At 43.2% G+C, this 16,665-nt stretch overlaps 1 protein-coding gene across 12 annotated transcripts in view; it reads right to left on the bottom strand.

Moving 5' to 3' along the window:
• The window catches only part of Nedd4l (NEDD4 like E3 ubiquitin protein ligase), a 316,988-nt gene that overhangs the window by 59,581 nt on the left and 240,742 nt on the right, over nucleotides 1-16,665 (bottom strand). For all 12 annotated transcript variants that reach the window (XM_046419505.2, XM_046419506.2, XM_046419507.2 and 9 more), the window contains 5 exons: nucleotides 11,099-11,160; nucleotides 10,851-10,953; nucleotides 9,077-9,243; nucleotides 3,284-3,416; nucleotides 2,040-2,216 (listed from right to left, as the gene is read on the bottom strand). In XM_046419505.2, the coding sequence (XP_046275461.1) occupies nucleotides 2,040-2,216; nucleotides 3,284-3,416; nucleotides 9,077-9,243; nucleotides 10,851-10,953; nucleotides 11,099-11,160 (642 nt within the window). The remainder of the gene's footprint in view (nucleotides 1-2,039; nucleotides 2,217-3,283; nucleotides 3,417-9,076; nucleotides 9,244-10,850; nucleotides 10,954-11,098; nucleotides 11,161-16,665) is intronic.

Genomic DNA, 16,665 nt, shown 5'->3' with positions numbered 1-16,665 from the left:
TAAAAAATATTTATTATTAGAGCATTATAGTTATAGAAAGTAGTTGAGTTCATCCTGACAAAAATCACACATGCATGCAATTCAATTTTAGTTCATGTTCCCCCCATTCCCCATGTCTCCTTCCTCTGCTGGTCTTATTTTTGCTCACCTATTTATTTTTGTTTAGTTCTTTCTACTTATAAATATATCAGAGGGAATTCCACTTTTATATGTGCACATTATTTTTAAAGAATTCGTTCTGCATTTCCTCCCCTTCCCTGATCCTCCTCTTGCCCTCTCAATTTCCTTCTTCTACACTACTGATCTTCCCTACAGCTTTACAATATCCGATCCTCCCCCTTTTCTTTCCTTTATCTTACTTTAGCTTCCACATATGAGAAAAAACATGATCTGTGAATTTGTAAGTCTGGCTTACTTCACTTAGCATGTTCTCCATTTCCATCCATTCACCAGCAAATGCCATAATTTCATTTATAGCTGAGTAAAATGCCATTGTGTATATATACTGCAATTTCTTAATCCATTCATCTGTTGACAGATATCTAGGTTGATTCCATAAAGGAGTCACTCTTGAATAAATATTCATGCAACTGTTCTTGACTACAGAGTGACCCTGAGAGGCAAAACCAGAGAAGTGTTCCCTAGACATTCTAACACTTACCATAATCTGAAAACACAAAAATACTGCACTTGGATCTGAAAGATATGTGTGCATGCTTATTTTTGCTTATAGAACAATTACATGCAAGAGCTCGCTATGCAAATAACTAGAAATGCCAATTTATTATTAATGTTGAGTAAAACTGACTTTTTTTCACTTGTTTCACTAAAGGTATACAATTGCTATGGTTTCAGCAATTCCTTTTTTCATAGGTATTAAGTACATGACTTCATGGCTTGTTTCCATAGCAACAGCTTTACCAATTCAAATATCCCACATATACAACCTCTTTTCCTGTTCACTTAGTACTAAATTTTCATCTCAGTGGTATTCCTCTTTCTGAAAAACATTCATAGAATTTTAATGTGAAACCATATTAACAAGTAATCCCCGAAACTCATGTTAACAGTGACCCACTATGTCTTTTGAAATGAAAACACCCTGCCAAAGGAGCGAAAAATCTTATGAATGCTTGCTAGGCTTTTGTATTTATGGAGTCCTCTCTTTATATTCAGTATGCTCATGATAGTGACTGTTCCTAGGATGTCATTTTCAGTGGAGAGACTGCCATATTCCTGTAGTGCATCTTCCAGTTCAGTTTCTTGAGAACCACTAGGTTTGCGTTTGATCTTAATTCGACACACATGCTAGGATTATCTATAGGCTTTCTCTGCAGTTTTGTCTTGTCAAATGCAAAGCTCTTCATGACTGATTCCTTTGCTTTTCCCTGGTGATCAGCCCTATCTGAAGCTTCTAGAAAGCACTTCTCTGATGGTTGAGAACCTCAGCCCAAAGGCTACCTTGATGCCAGTGTCACCTTACACACCCTTTCTTAAGGACTCGTGCTCTGGGACTTAGGAGGTGTCTTCTATTCCCATTCAAACCTTGTCAGGGATGGGCCACTTAAATCAAATGCCCTTATCTGTGAAGTGGGAATGATAAACCTCTAAGGCATGGCTTCAGATGTTCAGATCAGGAGGCCCAAAGCTTTTTTCTATCCTCACCATCAAATAATCATCACTGTAAAAAAAAACACCTTAATGACGAAGGCACTATTTTTATGAGCTTTTTGGGCTGGGAAAGAAATTCTACAAGGTTATAGCTAGTAATTACAGAATTCATGGAACCTTAACCTTTGAATTTTTTTTTTTTTTTTTTTAACAAATCAAGAAAAAGAGCTGGTGATGCACAGCTGTTCTCCAAATCAAAAAAGATTCTCACCTGCCTGGGCTAATTTTAGTATAACCTTGCTTCTGGGGAAGAAGAAACTTTGGAAAATGTCAGAGATAACTGGAAGTTGGAAGACCCTTGGGTGTCATTTACATACAAGATTCTCCCGAAGCAACAATGAAGAATATTGCTCAAGACCTCTACTTACAATCAGAGAACTGAACTGTTCCCCATTGGAGTCTGGAGTGATCTGAAGCCTTCTGCTTAGTTCCTCTGACAGCTCCTGAGGGCTGGTTCGAGACACTGGGGAGGAGGGCGGTGGGGGCAGAGCCAGGCCAAGCGAGTCTCCAGCCATATTCACTTCTTCTGAAATGGTCTCCCAAGGCTTTCAAGGAATGAGACACTGGGGTAAATGCTAAGAACTGGGGATTGTCCTGTCCTCAATGAAAACATACAATAACCATGGGGATGGCTATAATTAACTTGTAGTCAACACTTAACACGAGGCACACAAACTTCACGATCATTATGAGAAAGAAATGACTCCTGTCCCAATTAACAGATGAGCAAACTGAGACATGGACTGTAACTCTCTTGAGGTATAAGAGCTAGTGAGAGGCATGGCCACCAAGATGTGACCAGGATGCCTGGTGCAGGGGTGGTGCTTGCACACCTCTAGGGCAGGAGCCAGCTCTCTGAGCTGCAGCCTCTTGACAGCATTTGTTAAATGTACTTGGGCTAAAACAGTCTTCTCAGGAGTGCACCAGTGATTTCCATGGGTTTCTTTTACTCTAACTGCTGAGGATTCATAATGAAAACAGCACAGATCCTACAAGCTGTAATTAAACACTGGAATAAAGCAACTTCTAGTGGATTTATTTTAAAATCCTTAATTTGCTTTTCTAATTGTGATCACTGCAACAGTTTGTGAATGGTCTTCTTTTCAATTCAATGTCTAAAAAGAATATATTTCTAGCAAGAGAACAGAGCTGTTAAGACAGCATGGAAGTCAAGATTATTGTTTGACGCACTACCACCATTAAAAGAGAAGATTATAAACATTTCTATTGACCCAAATTTGTATTTTTTTTTTGGTCATAAATCTCCTTCAAGATGTCAAAACAACTCAGTAAAAACTTGACTGTGAGTCGTGAACAAGTAATAGGGCTTGTTCAACTGTTCAAACATGATAACCTGATGTCGTTTAATAAGATATGGTTAGACTCTGGGGGAAAAACAAATTACCAAGTGAAAGTATCTTCAGATTTTCATACTAGAAATAATGTTATTCCCTTTTGTGATGATACAGAGTCACATGTGCTTGTCAAATACGGCTTTTATACAAGCACTTGCTAAATTAATTAACACCAGATGGCAACCCATTCGCTGTGCGAATCATCTTTACATCCTAGACAAGAGTCACTGAGAAGGAATCACGACAGGTCCTCCTACCTCAGGGGTCTCCCCGCCTTCCGAGGCCTCGGGCTCCAAATCCTCGCTGATGTGCCTCCGAGAGCGGAAGCGTCGGTGTGCGGCCTCCTGGTTGATCTGCCTGATGTTATTGTCCGACTCCGAGGACACGTCCCTAAGAGTGGGGTGGGGGTGCAAGAAGGGGAGTGGCATTTAGAACAGCCCTCCGACAGTCTAACCTTAAGGGCAGCACGCCAGGACACCAGTGACACCCACTGACCACGGCTGCTTGCCAGAGAACTCTTCCATCTATCTTATCTTGGGGAGAAAGCAAGGCAAGGTCCCTTCCAATCAAGTGCATGCTGTCTGTAGTGTAGCGGTCACAATTTTTAGGGCATCTTTCAGGTATACACAGTCATCCCTTGGTATCCATGAGGGAATGGTTCCAGGATCCCCTCCCCTTCCCAAGGAAACCAAAGTCACAAATGCTCAAGCCTCTCATAGAAAATGGCACAGTACCCATCATGGGCTCCCACACACTGTTATTGCTAGGTTATTTATAATACCTAATACCGTGTAAATGCCATGAAAATATTTGTTATCCTCCTTGTTTAAGGAATGACAATAAGAAAAAAAAAAGTACAGGCATGGTGTTTTTTTTCCACGTATTTTTCATCTGGGGAAACCATCAAGACAGCACTGATGATACCTCAAAATGTACTTCAGTATTTAAGAACAGGAATCAAAGTCCCCCAACCCATGTGGCACACGAGGCATCTGCAAGGAGGTGAGAGGCAAGCTCACACATGCAGCTCATCGGAACAAAATCCTCAAGGAGTCCAGCAATGACAAAGCAGCTACTTCGGTCATCAGCAATTGACCCAAGATAACTGACAGCATAAACTCATGGCTACAACTGGACAAGAGAACTGCTGACCCAGCAGCTGCTTTCTATCTTATTCTGACAAAATCTCAAGAGTCCTAACACCACATCCTGCTTCCTTCCAACCTACTTCAAAAATCTGAATAAACACCAGGAACCAACTTCCCAAGTTCACTGGGATTTAAAGAATACTAAAACATCTTTTTGGGGGATAGTGAGAGGGGTCACATAAGGTTCCCAGTTCAGGATTAGAATACACTGATGTAATCTTGAAAACATTTTTGCCGCATATTACAGGTAACGGTCCTTTGGGGAAGAAAAACTCCTCAGAGGCTTTCAGGGTAGAAGTTTAAATTCTAAAATGCTTTCCAGAGGAAACTCTCAGCACACTTTCAATAAGATCTGATATTCCATTAACAAAAATTATATTGCAAGTTGATATTACGGACTAGATGAAAAAGTTATTTCAGATTAAATGAAATATAATATTAAGAGCCCAATTATAGATTCTTTCTAAAACAAAGGTTTTAAAGTTTCTAGTGCAGTCTCAGACTAATTTATGCTATATCCCAAAAGGTGCCTGCTGAGCCCCCGAGGTAGTGACTAGTCTGCAATTAGCAGCTGTTGGCAAGTAAGTGGATGACTTTTCAACACGGACTTCCTCAACAGCTGAGCACTTCCAACGGACATCTTTACACTATGAGCTTTCCTGGTCAAGGGGCAAGTGTGCAGGTTAGTGTGCTTCTATTTAATCTACATTTAAATCATAATTCCTTATCATTAGTGTCTGGATTAATGTTTTATTGTATTTGTATGCCCAATACACAAATGTTTGTCACTCTTAACTAAAGACCTTCTTTGCCTATTGTACAGTTATATTACATATAACTAGAGTAAAACAGTACACTTCATAGAGATCTTCAGAAAACATTATGATCATAGAGGGAATTATTAAAGTCAAAGTATGTAAAAGTATATTAATAAACTTCTGAAAGCATGAAAACGGAATTATGAAAAATGACACTACATTATGAAAAATGACACTACATTAGCAAACAACGCTGTATGTGTGATTTTATGTAGTTGCCACTTTTAGATGACATCCAATTCTTAAACACACAATGGCTGAAATACAATCAATAGACAACAGAAAAATTTGGAAGAAAAATGATCAGAATACATTCATAAAGTGTGTGAACAATTTCAGCAGTAAGGCAAAGGAACAGTACACATCCTCTTTCACTTTTTGAGGATGTAAGCAATTTCTCTTTAGGACAAGCAGCATCACTTGAAAATATTTCATATCCAAGAGTTTTGTCAACATTTTAAATCTTCCTTGAAATGCCAGTTGCAGTCACACCAAGGGTGTAACCTGTTCGTGCTGCTAAGTGACTGTCCCTAAACAAGGTGCGTTGTACATGCCGGGCTCTTACAGGGACTTAGAGAGGTGGAGAAGAATAAAGATTTAATGTTACTATGTCTGTATCTTTCTTCCTTCAGAAATATATGAAAATCTACTGTGCCAGTTTTTTTTTTTTTTTTTAAAAAGAGATGCATTTACAATCAATTATGTCAATTTTCCTTATCCAACGAGCTCAAATAATCAGTGATCAGGGTGAAGTAGAAATAATTAAACAGCAAAAGAAACAAGATAACTCTGAATTTGAAATTCCACCCAGGGGCTTTCATGGTCTTAAGTAGTAATGGGGAAATGTTCACACGTGGGAGGCCGCTGCATTTAATTAAGTGAGTGAGCGAGGGGCTGGCGAAACCGAGACTAGAAGTTGAGAGTGCAGGGCCACTTACGATTATTTCTGAGAAATTAACCACTTCAGTCCCAAGTTTTCAGATCTGCAAATATTTCAGTGACACAGATGTATTAAAATAGGTCCATATTTGTTGCTCTAAGTTCATGTAGGTGTTCCATAACTGGGACGATGGGACAAAAGGGAAAATGGAAAAATGACTTTCCTGGGGGAAAGAAAATAAGAGGAGGCTACTTCAGTCTTCCTTGGGTCATTGCTTTTCATACACATTCTTCACTGACTTTTGGGGAACATGGCAACAGAGAGCATGGGTCCACCTGCCTTGAAATCAAGCTTAGGGCCAGCCACAGAGGAGTGTGTCAGATCACTTCATCCATGGTGCAGTAGTGACTGCAGGGATGACCTGAAGCAGTGACTGCACCTCCAGTCACTTCCAGAAGTGGCCCCTGTTGGACAGTGGTCCATTGAGAATGTATTTTGCTGCAGTCCAGGAGTAGAGCAGCACAAGGCTTCCGAGGACCTGGACAGAAGAGGAAGGCCGGTCGGCTGAGACCGTGCAGTGGCCCAGGAAGGGCATGCCCCAGACTCTTGGTTCTTGCTTTAGTTTGGGGGGATGGGCTTCTACCCACAGGACCCAGAACAAGAGAAAGCAACGGTGACAGGCCACTGAAAGAACCAGGTCTGTGTCTGTGGGTGGCAAGAGAGCAGGGCGATGAAGAACCCCGTGGGAATGTCCCAAAGGCAGCAGGGAGTCAATGACAGAACTCAAACCTGTTCTCAGTGGGCTTGTAACAGGTGGGCAACATCGGTCACTGAGGTGGTCACCATTTGGCTTGGCACAAACAACCACTGTCTGACCTCTTGACTAGGATACTCCCTAACAGCAGCCATTTCCCTCTAATGGTGCTGCAGCATTCTGTGAAAACTGGGTTATTTTTGAATTAAATCAATTCTCAAAGATAATTCTGGGGGTCCAAGTTCTTTTGACCAGACCTAACAAAATTGAGGGAAAAGAACCCCAATCCATGAAAGTACAGAGGAGATGAAAGGTCTCTGTCAAGGAGACCGACATCCCCCTGACTTTTGTCTTGCTTTCTAGAAGCCGAGCCATCTGGAAAGGAAGGCATCTTTGTGTTCCACCAAGTTCTACTGATGTCCTTCCTGGCTCAGCCGCTCCCTCTGGTACTGATGCCTCACTGACAGGGACAGCCATGTCCCAGTTTCTCCTGGAACCTGAACTCATGCCAAGAACTGCATTTCCCCTCGCTGCTCCTGGCTTAGTGACGAGCCAGCATTACGTGGGGCGCACCCTCTGGTTTGCTTTGGTTCTCTGGAACACACTGTCCTCAAAGGTGGTACTGTTTTTCACCAAGTTACTGAGGTACAACTGACACACAGAATCTGTACTTATTTAATGAACACATGGTGATGAGTTTGGAGATGGAATGCAGAGAAAACACTCCAAAGTGTCTTCTCAGGAATTCCCTCATCAGAGCTTCATAATTCTGTGAGGTCAAGAAAGTATCAAGTGTCCCCATTTATCTCAAAACCGCAGACTTCAATCTGCAAGGTACCAATGAACAAAGCTGAAGACCTTTCCATCTGTGTGTTAGCTACTTCTGCTTCTTCCTTTGTGATTTGGTCCCTTTATTGTTCCTGATCCCTCTTCCACAAAGGTCACGTGATACTCTGGCCATCTTAGCAATGCCACCTTTTCAGGTGCTGTCTGGGGGCAGGTGGAGGAAGGTGCTCTATTAGGGTATAGTTACTACTTCCCATCACTGGATGCAGCCAAGCCCAAGAGGGGTCCATGGTCAATTTTACTACAAACACCTAAAGTAGTCAAATGACTTATCATACTTTTAATAGCTAAGATTTTTAATGAGAGGGAATATGTGAATAAATAAAATTATGAGCAAATAAATAGTATCAACTAAATCATGTCCATTTGTATTTCTATGGGAAAAAAGATAGCCAAGAAGAGTTCAGCATTACCCCAATGTCTTGATAGTTATGCTGTTCTGTGAACAATGAGCTAATGGGCAGTCCAAAGTGACCAAGGACAAATGATACTCATGAGAACCAACTTGGAGGCTCAGGGAGGATCGATCAGGTATTCATTGCTCCAGATTCTGTAAGCTTTACTTCCAAATTAAGTAAAACTTAAACCGGCCAAATTGGTCACCTTCTCCACTTTAATCACATGCAGAGTATCTCTGCGCTCTCTCAGAAAGGTTTATAAGAACACTTCTCAGTATACCGCTATCACCACCTATCTAAAAAGTATCACTAGCAAATTTCTTTCAGAATATCGGTTGAAGAGAAAATGTTCTCAGCTAGTATTCCTGCTTTCATTGCATATTGAGAATTATACAATAATTGATAACTCCCCACTCGTTTTGATTGCTAGGAAGCTCGTAAGTTCTAGAATAATTTTTCTTTTCCTTAGTACTTTGGTTTTGCTCTTTCTTATGTACCACTAGATTTACATCTTGCTCTGCATTATCATTTAACAACACCCTGCTTCAAAACCTTTTATAGTAGTTGAGGTTTAACTAGGATTCATTTGCTTTTATGAAAAAAAAAAAAAGGTGAGGGAATAAAACATCAACTGGCTCACTGCATCCCTGAAGCTGGTGAATGATTAGAATAAATAATAATTATTAATTCTTACTTTCCAAATCTCTAATGCATTTCTAATCATATAAAGGGGATAATATATACATTTCCCAAAATGCAAAAAAAAAAAAAAAAAAAAAAGCTTTTCAGAGGGTTTCCAAATCCAATAATTTAAAGAAATAAAAATCAAACAATTCAAAGGAAAACAGAAAACTGCAAAGCCCGTTTGCTTGTTTTGCATTCTGGGTCAGTCAGGAGAATCTGCTAAAGGAGAGGGAAGCAATACAATCATTAAACCTACAATAACTCCTGGAAAAACAGATGTCAGGATTCCATGTAAAGACGACGTGCGAAGCAAATCAGCTCATACTGAAACTGCAGCACAAGACATCAGGTGACAGCGTCTTCCCTCCTGACCCACGTTCGCTGGCTCTCAAGTCCCCACCTCAGTGAGGAGCCACTTGCTTGACTGACACATGGTTAATTTCCCAGCCTCGTCCCAGAGTCACCCTATTCACACCTAATCTGCAGGGGTGACCGGGTGCCCCCACACTGTGTGGTACTCACATTAGGCTGGGGCGGTGCCACTGCGTGGTCCGGTTGTTGTGATTGACATAGTAAGTACGTCCCAAGTTGTCCACCTTCTCTTCCCACCCTGGGGGCAAAGGGGGAGGGGGAAGCTCCTCCTGGTGCTGAGAAGCCGAGTCGTTGGAGTCAACAACTTCCCACCCATGCTGTGGAACAAAATTCAATGAAGATTATGAGGTTATTTCTTCAGATGGTGGGGAAAGAGCCAGTGTTCTGTGACCTCCTGCCTTGCTCTGCCATGCCCTGGTTCTTGCAATGGCTTCGTGTGTCACATTTGGATGAATTTCAAAAAAAATAAAAATAAAAAAAATAAATGTAAGTCTCAAAATCTTTTGAGCAGTGGTCTTACTCATGCTGCCTGCCAAGAGGACTCCACTGCAGGGAGCCACACAGGTTGGGATATGCAGTCTGTGAAGTCACCTAAGTCACATTATACCCCTGTCATGTTTCCTGTTTGTTATTCTGACCTGAATAACAGGGCTGTAGGAAGCCAACGACCATGGGCCAGGTTACAGCTGACATTCACTGGACACCTCCTGAGGGTAAAGGTGAGCCATAAACCCAAACGTTCTAACAGAAAGCACGGCCCGGGTGATCGGAAAGCCCAGGGCTCTGATGGTCCCTGGAGGATGGCCCCGAGGCCAGCATGGAGAGGAAGGGAAGCCTCTGCCCTGGTCAGCTCTAATCCCAGGAGCCAGAAGAAGTTGTCCAGAAGCGGCTGCTGCAGCCTCCTCAGACTCTGCACACAAATAGGCTTCGTGGTACCGGGGTGAGAGTGACATTTTCACAACGCATACTTTAGGCATTAAGTATTGCTTTCCTAACATCCCCTAGTAAAGTCACTGGAAAATTAAGTAATTCACTGGTTACTGCAGTTGGAAGGCAAGAAGAGTGTAAAAAAATTCCTTGGATTTGAAATAAAAATCTGTTGCTGTGCTGACGAAACATCAGCCTCCACCACGGCCTGCCACCCACTGCAGTCCTCTCCACGTGTGGGAGCTGCGAAGCCAGCAGCCAGCGCCACCTGCGAACATGGCTTGGTACTGGTGGGGGGTTGGTCAGCTTGCCCACAACACATTATTCATGTATCGAGTATACGTGACAGCTGCAAACAGATGTGGAGACAGCCTCAGAGAGGCCTGTTCAATGGGCACTTTCAGAACAACGAGAGTGTGTCCAAGGGAACAGCACTGTCTGAGGCGTGTGAAGAAAGGTACAAGGGGACCCATGGCACAGGTATGTGACCAGAAAGCTGAGAGGCCACTATGCCAGGAGGGCAAAAAACTAAATTGCTCTGGACAACTAATTTCAAAATGGTATTTCCAGAGGAGAGCTCTTCTAATGCAGGCTATCACCTGTGGGTCAAATGAATAAGAAATGGAGAGAGACCTTCTGAATCACCTTAGCCCCCCTCTGAGGCAGCTTCAGGTACAACAAGGAATTTCGGGAGAGCTGAGAGCCCAAAGCAACAACAGCCCTGGCGAGTGAGGGGAGTCTTGGGGCAGAGGGCTGTCCACAGAGTATTCCACACTGTCTAAAGACCCACTGTCCAGTTAGTGTCACAGGAGGAGGAAAACAAGCTCAATTTTACTAAAATACACTGGTAGACCATCAAAAATGTATCTGGGGACACTAAGTGTTCTCATATTTAACTTTATAAACTTCTTTCCTCTTTCAATGACAAAGCCTCACAGTGGAATGTCAGGGCACTGAGCCAGGAAGGCAGGCCAGGGCCTGCGGCTCCTCTGCATACCTCCATGTCGTCCCTCTGCTCACTGTTCTCGTCATCTTGACCTCCGTTTTTCGGCATGTAGGCCATTTTCAGCCGCAAAAATCCCTTCACTCGAGATTTATGACTGCGTAAAGGGAGAAAATTGGTCATAAAGGATATGGCTTGCTTACATCCTTCCTGCTTACAGGGACTGCTGAAATTGTCCCCCAAGAAACCAGTGCCTGAAGCCAGCAGGACAGCACCCCTCCCACGCCCACCCCAAGCCTCACCTTCTTGGGCGGAGAAGAAAATCCTTAAATGTATAGGGTCGCTCCATGGTTGGATCTTCTGTCTATGAGAAGAAAAAGTAAGTTAGGCTTCCATGCTCCTGACAGTTTTGTGTTTTGGAGACAGAAATCTGGGTTCTAGAGAATACGTTTTTATACTTTAGAACGTGGCCAAGGTGAAAGGAACCTGGTTCCTCCACTGGTACTAGATGATTGATTGAGCATTTGATAGGACACGAGGTTTTGTCTACTTAAGATCCACTAGATGTCACTATCCACATCGGGTTTTAGGAGCCAACCGCTGCCACAGACAAATGACAAAATTATAGCCATTGCTGCCAAGTGTAATTTCTAACTTCAGGGTGTGGCCTCAATCTCAGGGAGTTAATCAGCTTCAGAGAACCAAGGGTCACTGGTGTCTTATTTTCCCTTGTGACTCAAGAAATCTAAATGTAGAGGCCTCAAGACCTAATTTTTGAAGGCAACTTTATTTCTTGCATTAAAACATCATGTCATTAGCCTAAAAGAATTGACAGATTTATCTCCAGCACAGAGACCAAGGAGTGCCACCAACTGATCCTCTCTTGGGACTTACTTTTTAAAGCTAGGAGCTTTAAAATGAGATGAAATCTGTTCATATGAAAAGAAATCAGTATTCACTTTATTGTACGAAGTTGTCTGTCCTAACGAAGCAGGACATTGGGAAACATAAGTGTTGCTATTATTTTAAAGGATTTTAAAATATATTTCTAGTTGTAGATAAACACAACACCTTTGTTTATTTTATGTGGTGCTGAGGATTGAACCCAGTGCCTCACACGTGCTAGGCAAGCGCTCTGCCACTGAGATACAGCCCTAGCCCTGCTACTTATTATTTTAAAAAAATACTACACTTGTAAAACCTCAAATATCTAGACCCTTCAATTAAATGCAATTTAAAATACTTACTTTTATAGCAAGAGACAAACCACAGTACAATGATTTAGTATACAAAGGATGTGTATGCGCAAACTATTGTATTTGAAATGGTATCAGCTGACGTCATTCCTTGCTTTAACCTCTCAATAGCTTCCTATTTGTCTCGTAATAAAATTAAAATTCCTTCCTATGACCTACAAGGTATATGACTGGGTTTTTAATTACCTTTATCCTCATTATGAACCAGTCTTCCTGACCACTCCTCATACTCCAACCATCCTGGCCTCATCTGTCATCTGTGCCAATCACATCTAATCCTGCTGTAGTAGGACCCAGCCCCTGGCAGGTCTTTCTGCTGGACAGCTGACTCCAGATGGCCTGGCTGTCTCCATCTGCCATCTCACCCCTAGAGCCCTCATCTTAAACTGTCACCATGGAGCCTACCTCGTCTTCCTCTATTGTACCGCTCTCCTTTATCTTCCCCTATTGCTATCTGAAATTATCCTGTACTCTTGTTTATTGATGAGTTTATCATTCATCTCTTCTAGGATGTAAGCCCATGAGATCAGAGACTTGAATGTGCTCACCCTGGATTGCTGGTGCCAAGAGTATTGCCTGGCGCTCAGCAGGCACAGATGTAAGTTTATTTGCTCTATCAAAACTACTGAGGCCCTGAAATTCTAGTGTATCATTGAACAAAGTCAATTATATTCTCTGGACTGTTCTTAGTTAAAATAGTAAATCGAAATCAGACATTTTGGGAACATTTTCTACCAAAAAAAAAGTTAAATATACATTACCCATAACGGAACATTCAGTAATCAAGAATTCTACTGCTGGTATTCCTTCATTTTTTCATTTATTCAAGCAACAAACACTTCTAGAGCAGTGACGGGTGGCTATGACACAGTCCTGGCCTTGGGGTTCAGCTGCATGGGTGGGGCCGTCACAGTGCAGGGGGCTCTGTGGCTCCACACATCCACTGACATGGGGCCGCTACAATCTCTAAGACTTAGGGTGGAGGGAAAAGACTGGCTCTGACTTGGGGATCAAAATGATTCTGGAGTGAGTGGGCAGGTTGTGGCAGGTGGAGAAGTGGGAGGAAGAACAGCACAACCTTAGGGAACCCACAGCATGAGCACAGCTTACAGGATCTTAGCACAAGGACCCGGGAATAGAGGAGAGAGCAAGGGAGTGAGTGGGGAAGAGCAGCACTCAGCAGACTCAGAAGTGAATCTGTGCACACACCATGTAGTTCAAACACCAGCACTTCACAGATTGAGTGGTCTGTGCCCTGGCTTTGTGTGGCCCAGAGGGTCCTTACCTCTCTGTGCTCCAATGTCCTCATCTACAAAATGAATCAGTGACTGGATCTTAAGAGAGTTGTTGGGAAGGTTAAGTCGGTTAGTTGTAGTGGCTTACCACAGTCCTAAGGTGCCTACCACACCTAACAAGCTTGGCCATTATTGCCATGAGTCGATTCTACATTTTCATGTCACAGGAGTATTGCCAGCTCAATGCTGGGCAACAAGAGGCAGGGCACTAAAGATGAAAATTCACCTTCATGGAAATTCTCCAGCCTGAACAGGATGGTAACCATGTAGATAACTACATGCATTTATCCAGGTCACAACCTGCTCATGCTACCTGGAGAGAAGCCAGGTGGGGATCCCAGGAGGGTACCAAGGATGCTCCTAGTGAGAAGCCATCACAAATAGATGCAAATTCAAAAGAACATACCCTGCTGTCATCCTAAAGAGGACAGTTGCTTTAGCAAAAAGTACAGTCACTACGACACAAGGTGAGATAAATTATTTTTGCAGGCAAATGGACAGGGGGAGGGTCTCCTAGGTCTTCAAACTCAAAATCTGCCTGCAACCACCAGAAGCTCCCAAGCTTCAGGCTACTCCTGTCCCCCACACCCTTGACTGTGCCTAGGCACACTGATGCTGGGGTGGGGTCCAGCACTATGAACAACCTGCCAATTGTTGGACAGGTAATCTCTCTCCCTGGTCTTAAGTTTCCTCATCTGGAAAATATACTTGGGAATACATAAATACCCTTCAACTCCCTCCACATTCCATGACACTGGATTCTGCACACAAGAGAAGGATCAGTTGCCACGAGCTGTAAATAGAAAAGGGGTGAAAGAATGTTGACCACCTTGGCTACCCTCAAGTACTAAACAGCAGCTAGGGCAGCACCCTGAAAATGCTTTTTACTTTGGGAAAAGCTAAAGGTCAGAAGTTAGCCATGGCTGCACCAAGCAGCACTTGACTGAGGTGGGAGACGGGAACATTGTAACAAGAGCACTCTGCCCCCGGGCACTGCCCACAGAGGTGGGGTTTTTGGCTGGGCAGAGGTGGGAGGGCTGGGGTCTCTACAGGCAAGGGAGCTACAACTGAGCAAGAAGAAGAAAAAGCTCAGAAGCAGTGAGAAAACCCCATCAGAATTTCATTCTGTTGTTAATACAAGCCCCAGAGTTATTTTTAATCCCTAAATAATTGGTAGATACGACTAATCAAATACTCTATGAACTTTTAAGTAATTATGCACTGAATTTAGCAAACAAATGTGAAAACGCAGTTTAAAACAATCAGCAAACACGTACAGTTACAGCTATCTAGGTTTGCTCGGGTGCCCAGAGTAGAAAACAAGAGATACTGCGTTTAAGCTGCAGGCGACAGGACCTGCAGGCACAGCCTTCCATTTCTGCTGCTGCCAGCATCTCCTAGGTAACACGCATGTCATCCCAGCCACCAATGCCTCTGCTTAGGAGCACTGGACCAGCTCTGGGGCTCTGTCACAGAGCTGGATGGAAACTTGGTCTCATCGGTGCATGCACCCTCATTCTATGGAAAGCACCCTTATTCTAGGAAGACATACTATCTTGGTTAAGGTTAATAGGCAACTCACCCATCTCCCACATAGCAGTCAATAAAGCCTGACAGAGCCCTCTTCTAAAGCCTGACTTTTGGAGACTTCTTAGAGTAAGTATTCAGGTTTCCTTAATTCTCTGACCTACATAGAGGGTCAGCCTACCAAGCCTATTTGCCCTCCCCTGGCTCCCCCTTCTTTTACTCCTCGCCTTGTAATGAAATAAAATGGAAAAGAGGTATTAAAAATGAGCAGTTAATCTGGAATAAAGCGATGGAAACAGAGGTGAATCCTACTTCCTATCTACTTTTCCCACAAATAAAACAGGAGGATTGAGTCTCACAACCACACATGAAAGTGAACCACAATTCCAAAATTTTCTTCCTGAATCTGGAAGTATCTGGTAAGAACCAAGCATTGGGGAATCCATGATCAGAGGGGGAAAAGGCAGCTGAGAACTGAGGCAGTGTGTTTCTACCATGTGGAACCCAGGCTTCCACTACCGCCCTCCCCACCTCTTGGTTCCCAGCTGCCTCCTCCCTGTCTTCTGGCAGAGTGCCAACCTGGACTTGCACCAATGGCTCACAGGCCCAACAGGACACTTAATTAACCCAGGTACCCAGCTCCTGGCAGTGGGCTGTGGAGGAGTGCCGAAGAGCCTGTTCACCTGTAGGTCTCCACTCTGGAGCTGCTGTTAGGTGAGCCCTGCAAGGGAGGCTAAGCAAACCCTCTAGTCTGCCTGGGAGGCATCTCTAGGACAGGAAATTCATGACTGAAAATGGGGACACTAGAAGAGCCAAGCCTCAGAATCTGAAAGTGAGTTTTTACATTGTAAACACCAATATCCACTGGCAACCATAGCGACAGGCCTCTAGAGTTAACAAGGAAGAGTTCGCTAACAACAATCAGTTATGTGGCCTCCAAGATGTCCTTTTCCAAATCACACACAAAACATAAAACAGAAATATTCAAATTATCAAAAACAATTTCCTAACAATCATGAGAGTCTACCCCAAATCCACTTTCCTGTCTCGACCCTTGCTTGTCCCATTCCTAGTTTAGATGAGGGATGTCACTGAGGGCTGGCACCATCTGCAGGCAGAAGCAAGCAAGGCAGAGACAAGCAGCTTGGGAGGCTGGGGCAGGAGGATCCCAAGTTCAAAGCCAGCCTCAGCAGAAAGAAGGCGCTAAGCAACTCAGTGAAACCCTCTCTCTAAATAAAATACAAAATAGGGCTGAGGGTATGGCTCAGTGGTTGAGTGCCCTTGAGTTCAATCCCTGGAACCTCCCTCCTCCTCACAAAAAAAAAAGAGAAGGGCTTATAATTTCTTGGGCAACAAGACAATGCCTCATTCCAGGTTTGAAATGCTTTAAAATAAATAAGTGAATAACACGTCAGCATGAAGGAACAGGCAGTAATACAGATTTGGAAAACATCCAAAATGCAAAGCCCTTCCTTATCTAAATTAAATATATTTAGTATGGTACATATGTAGAATTGGAGAGAAACAGCCTCAGGTGAGGGAAAAGAAATAAAAAACTCCCACCTGTGGTGCCCCGGTAGTGAGAACTCTTATCTGAGGAAAGAAGAATCTAGAATCAGGCACTTTTGACCTCAGTAAGGGATCTCGGGTTTGATTTTCCCATGTGCCATTCCATGTGGCACCCCACTTGCCACGTATGGCTCCGTAAGCTTAAATCTTGATTAAAATGAAGTAGAATTATAAATTCAGCTCCCAGGCAAAGCCACATTTCAAATGCTAAACTCGCAGGTG

Source organism: Marmota monax, unplaced genomic scaffold (assembly GCF_021218885.2).
Source record: "Marmota monax isolate L192 unplaced genomic scaffold, Marmota_monax_Labrador192_F-V1.1 WCK01_AAM20220418_F8-fsc00088, whole genome shotgun sequence".
In the NCBI taxonomy this organism is placed as follows: domain Eukaryota; kingdom Metazoa; phylum Chordata; class Mammalia; order Rodentia; family Sciuridae; genus Marmota; species Marmota monax.
The sequence above is the reverse complement of the archived record's forward strand: the minus strand, read 5'-3'. Positions and strand labels throughout refer to the sequence as shown.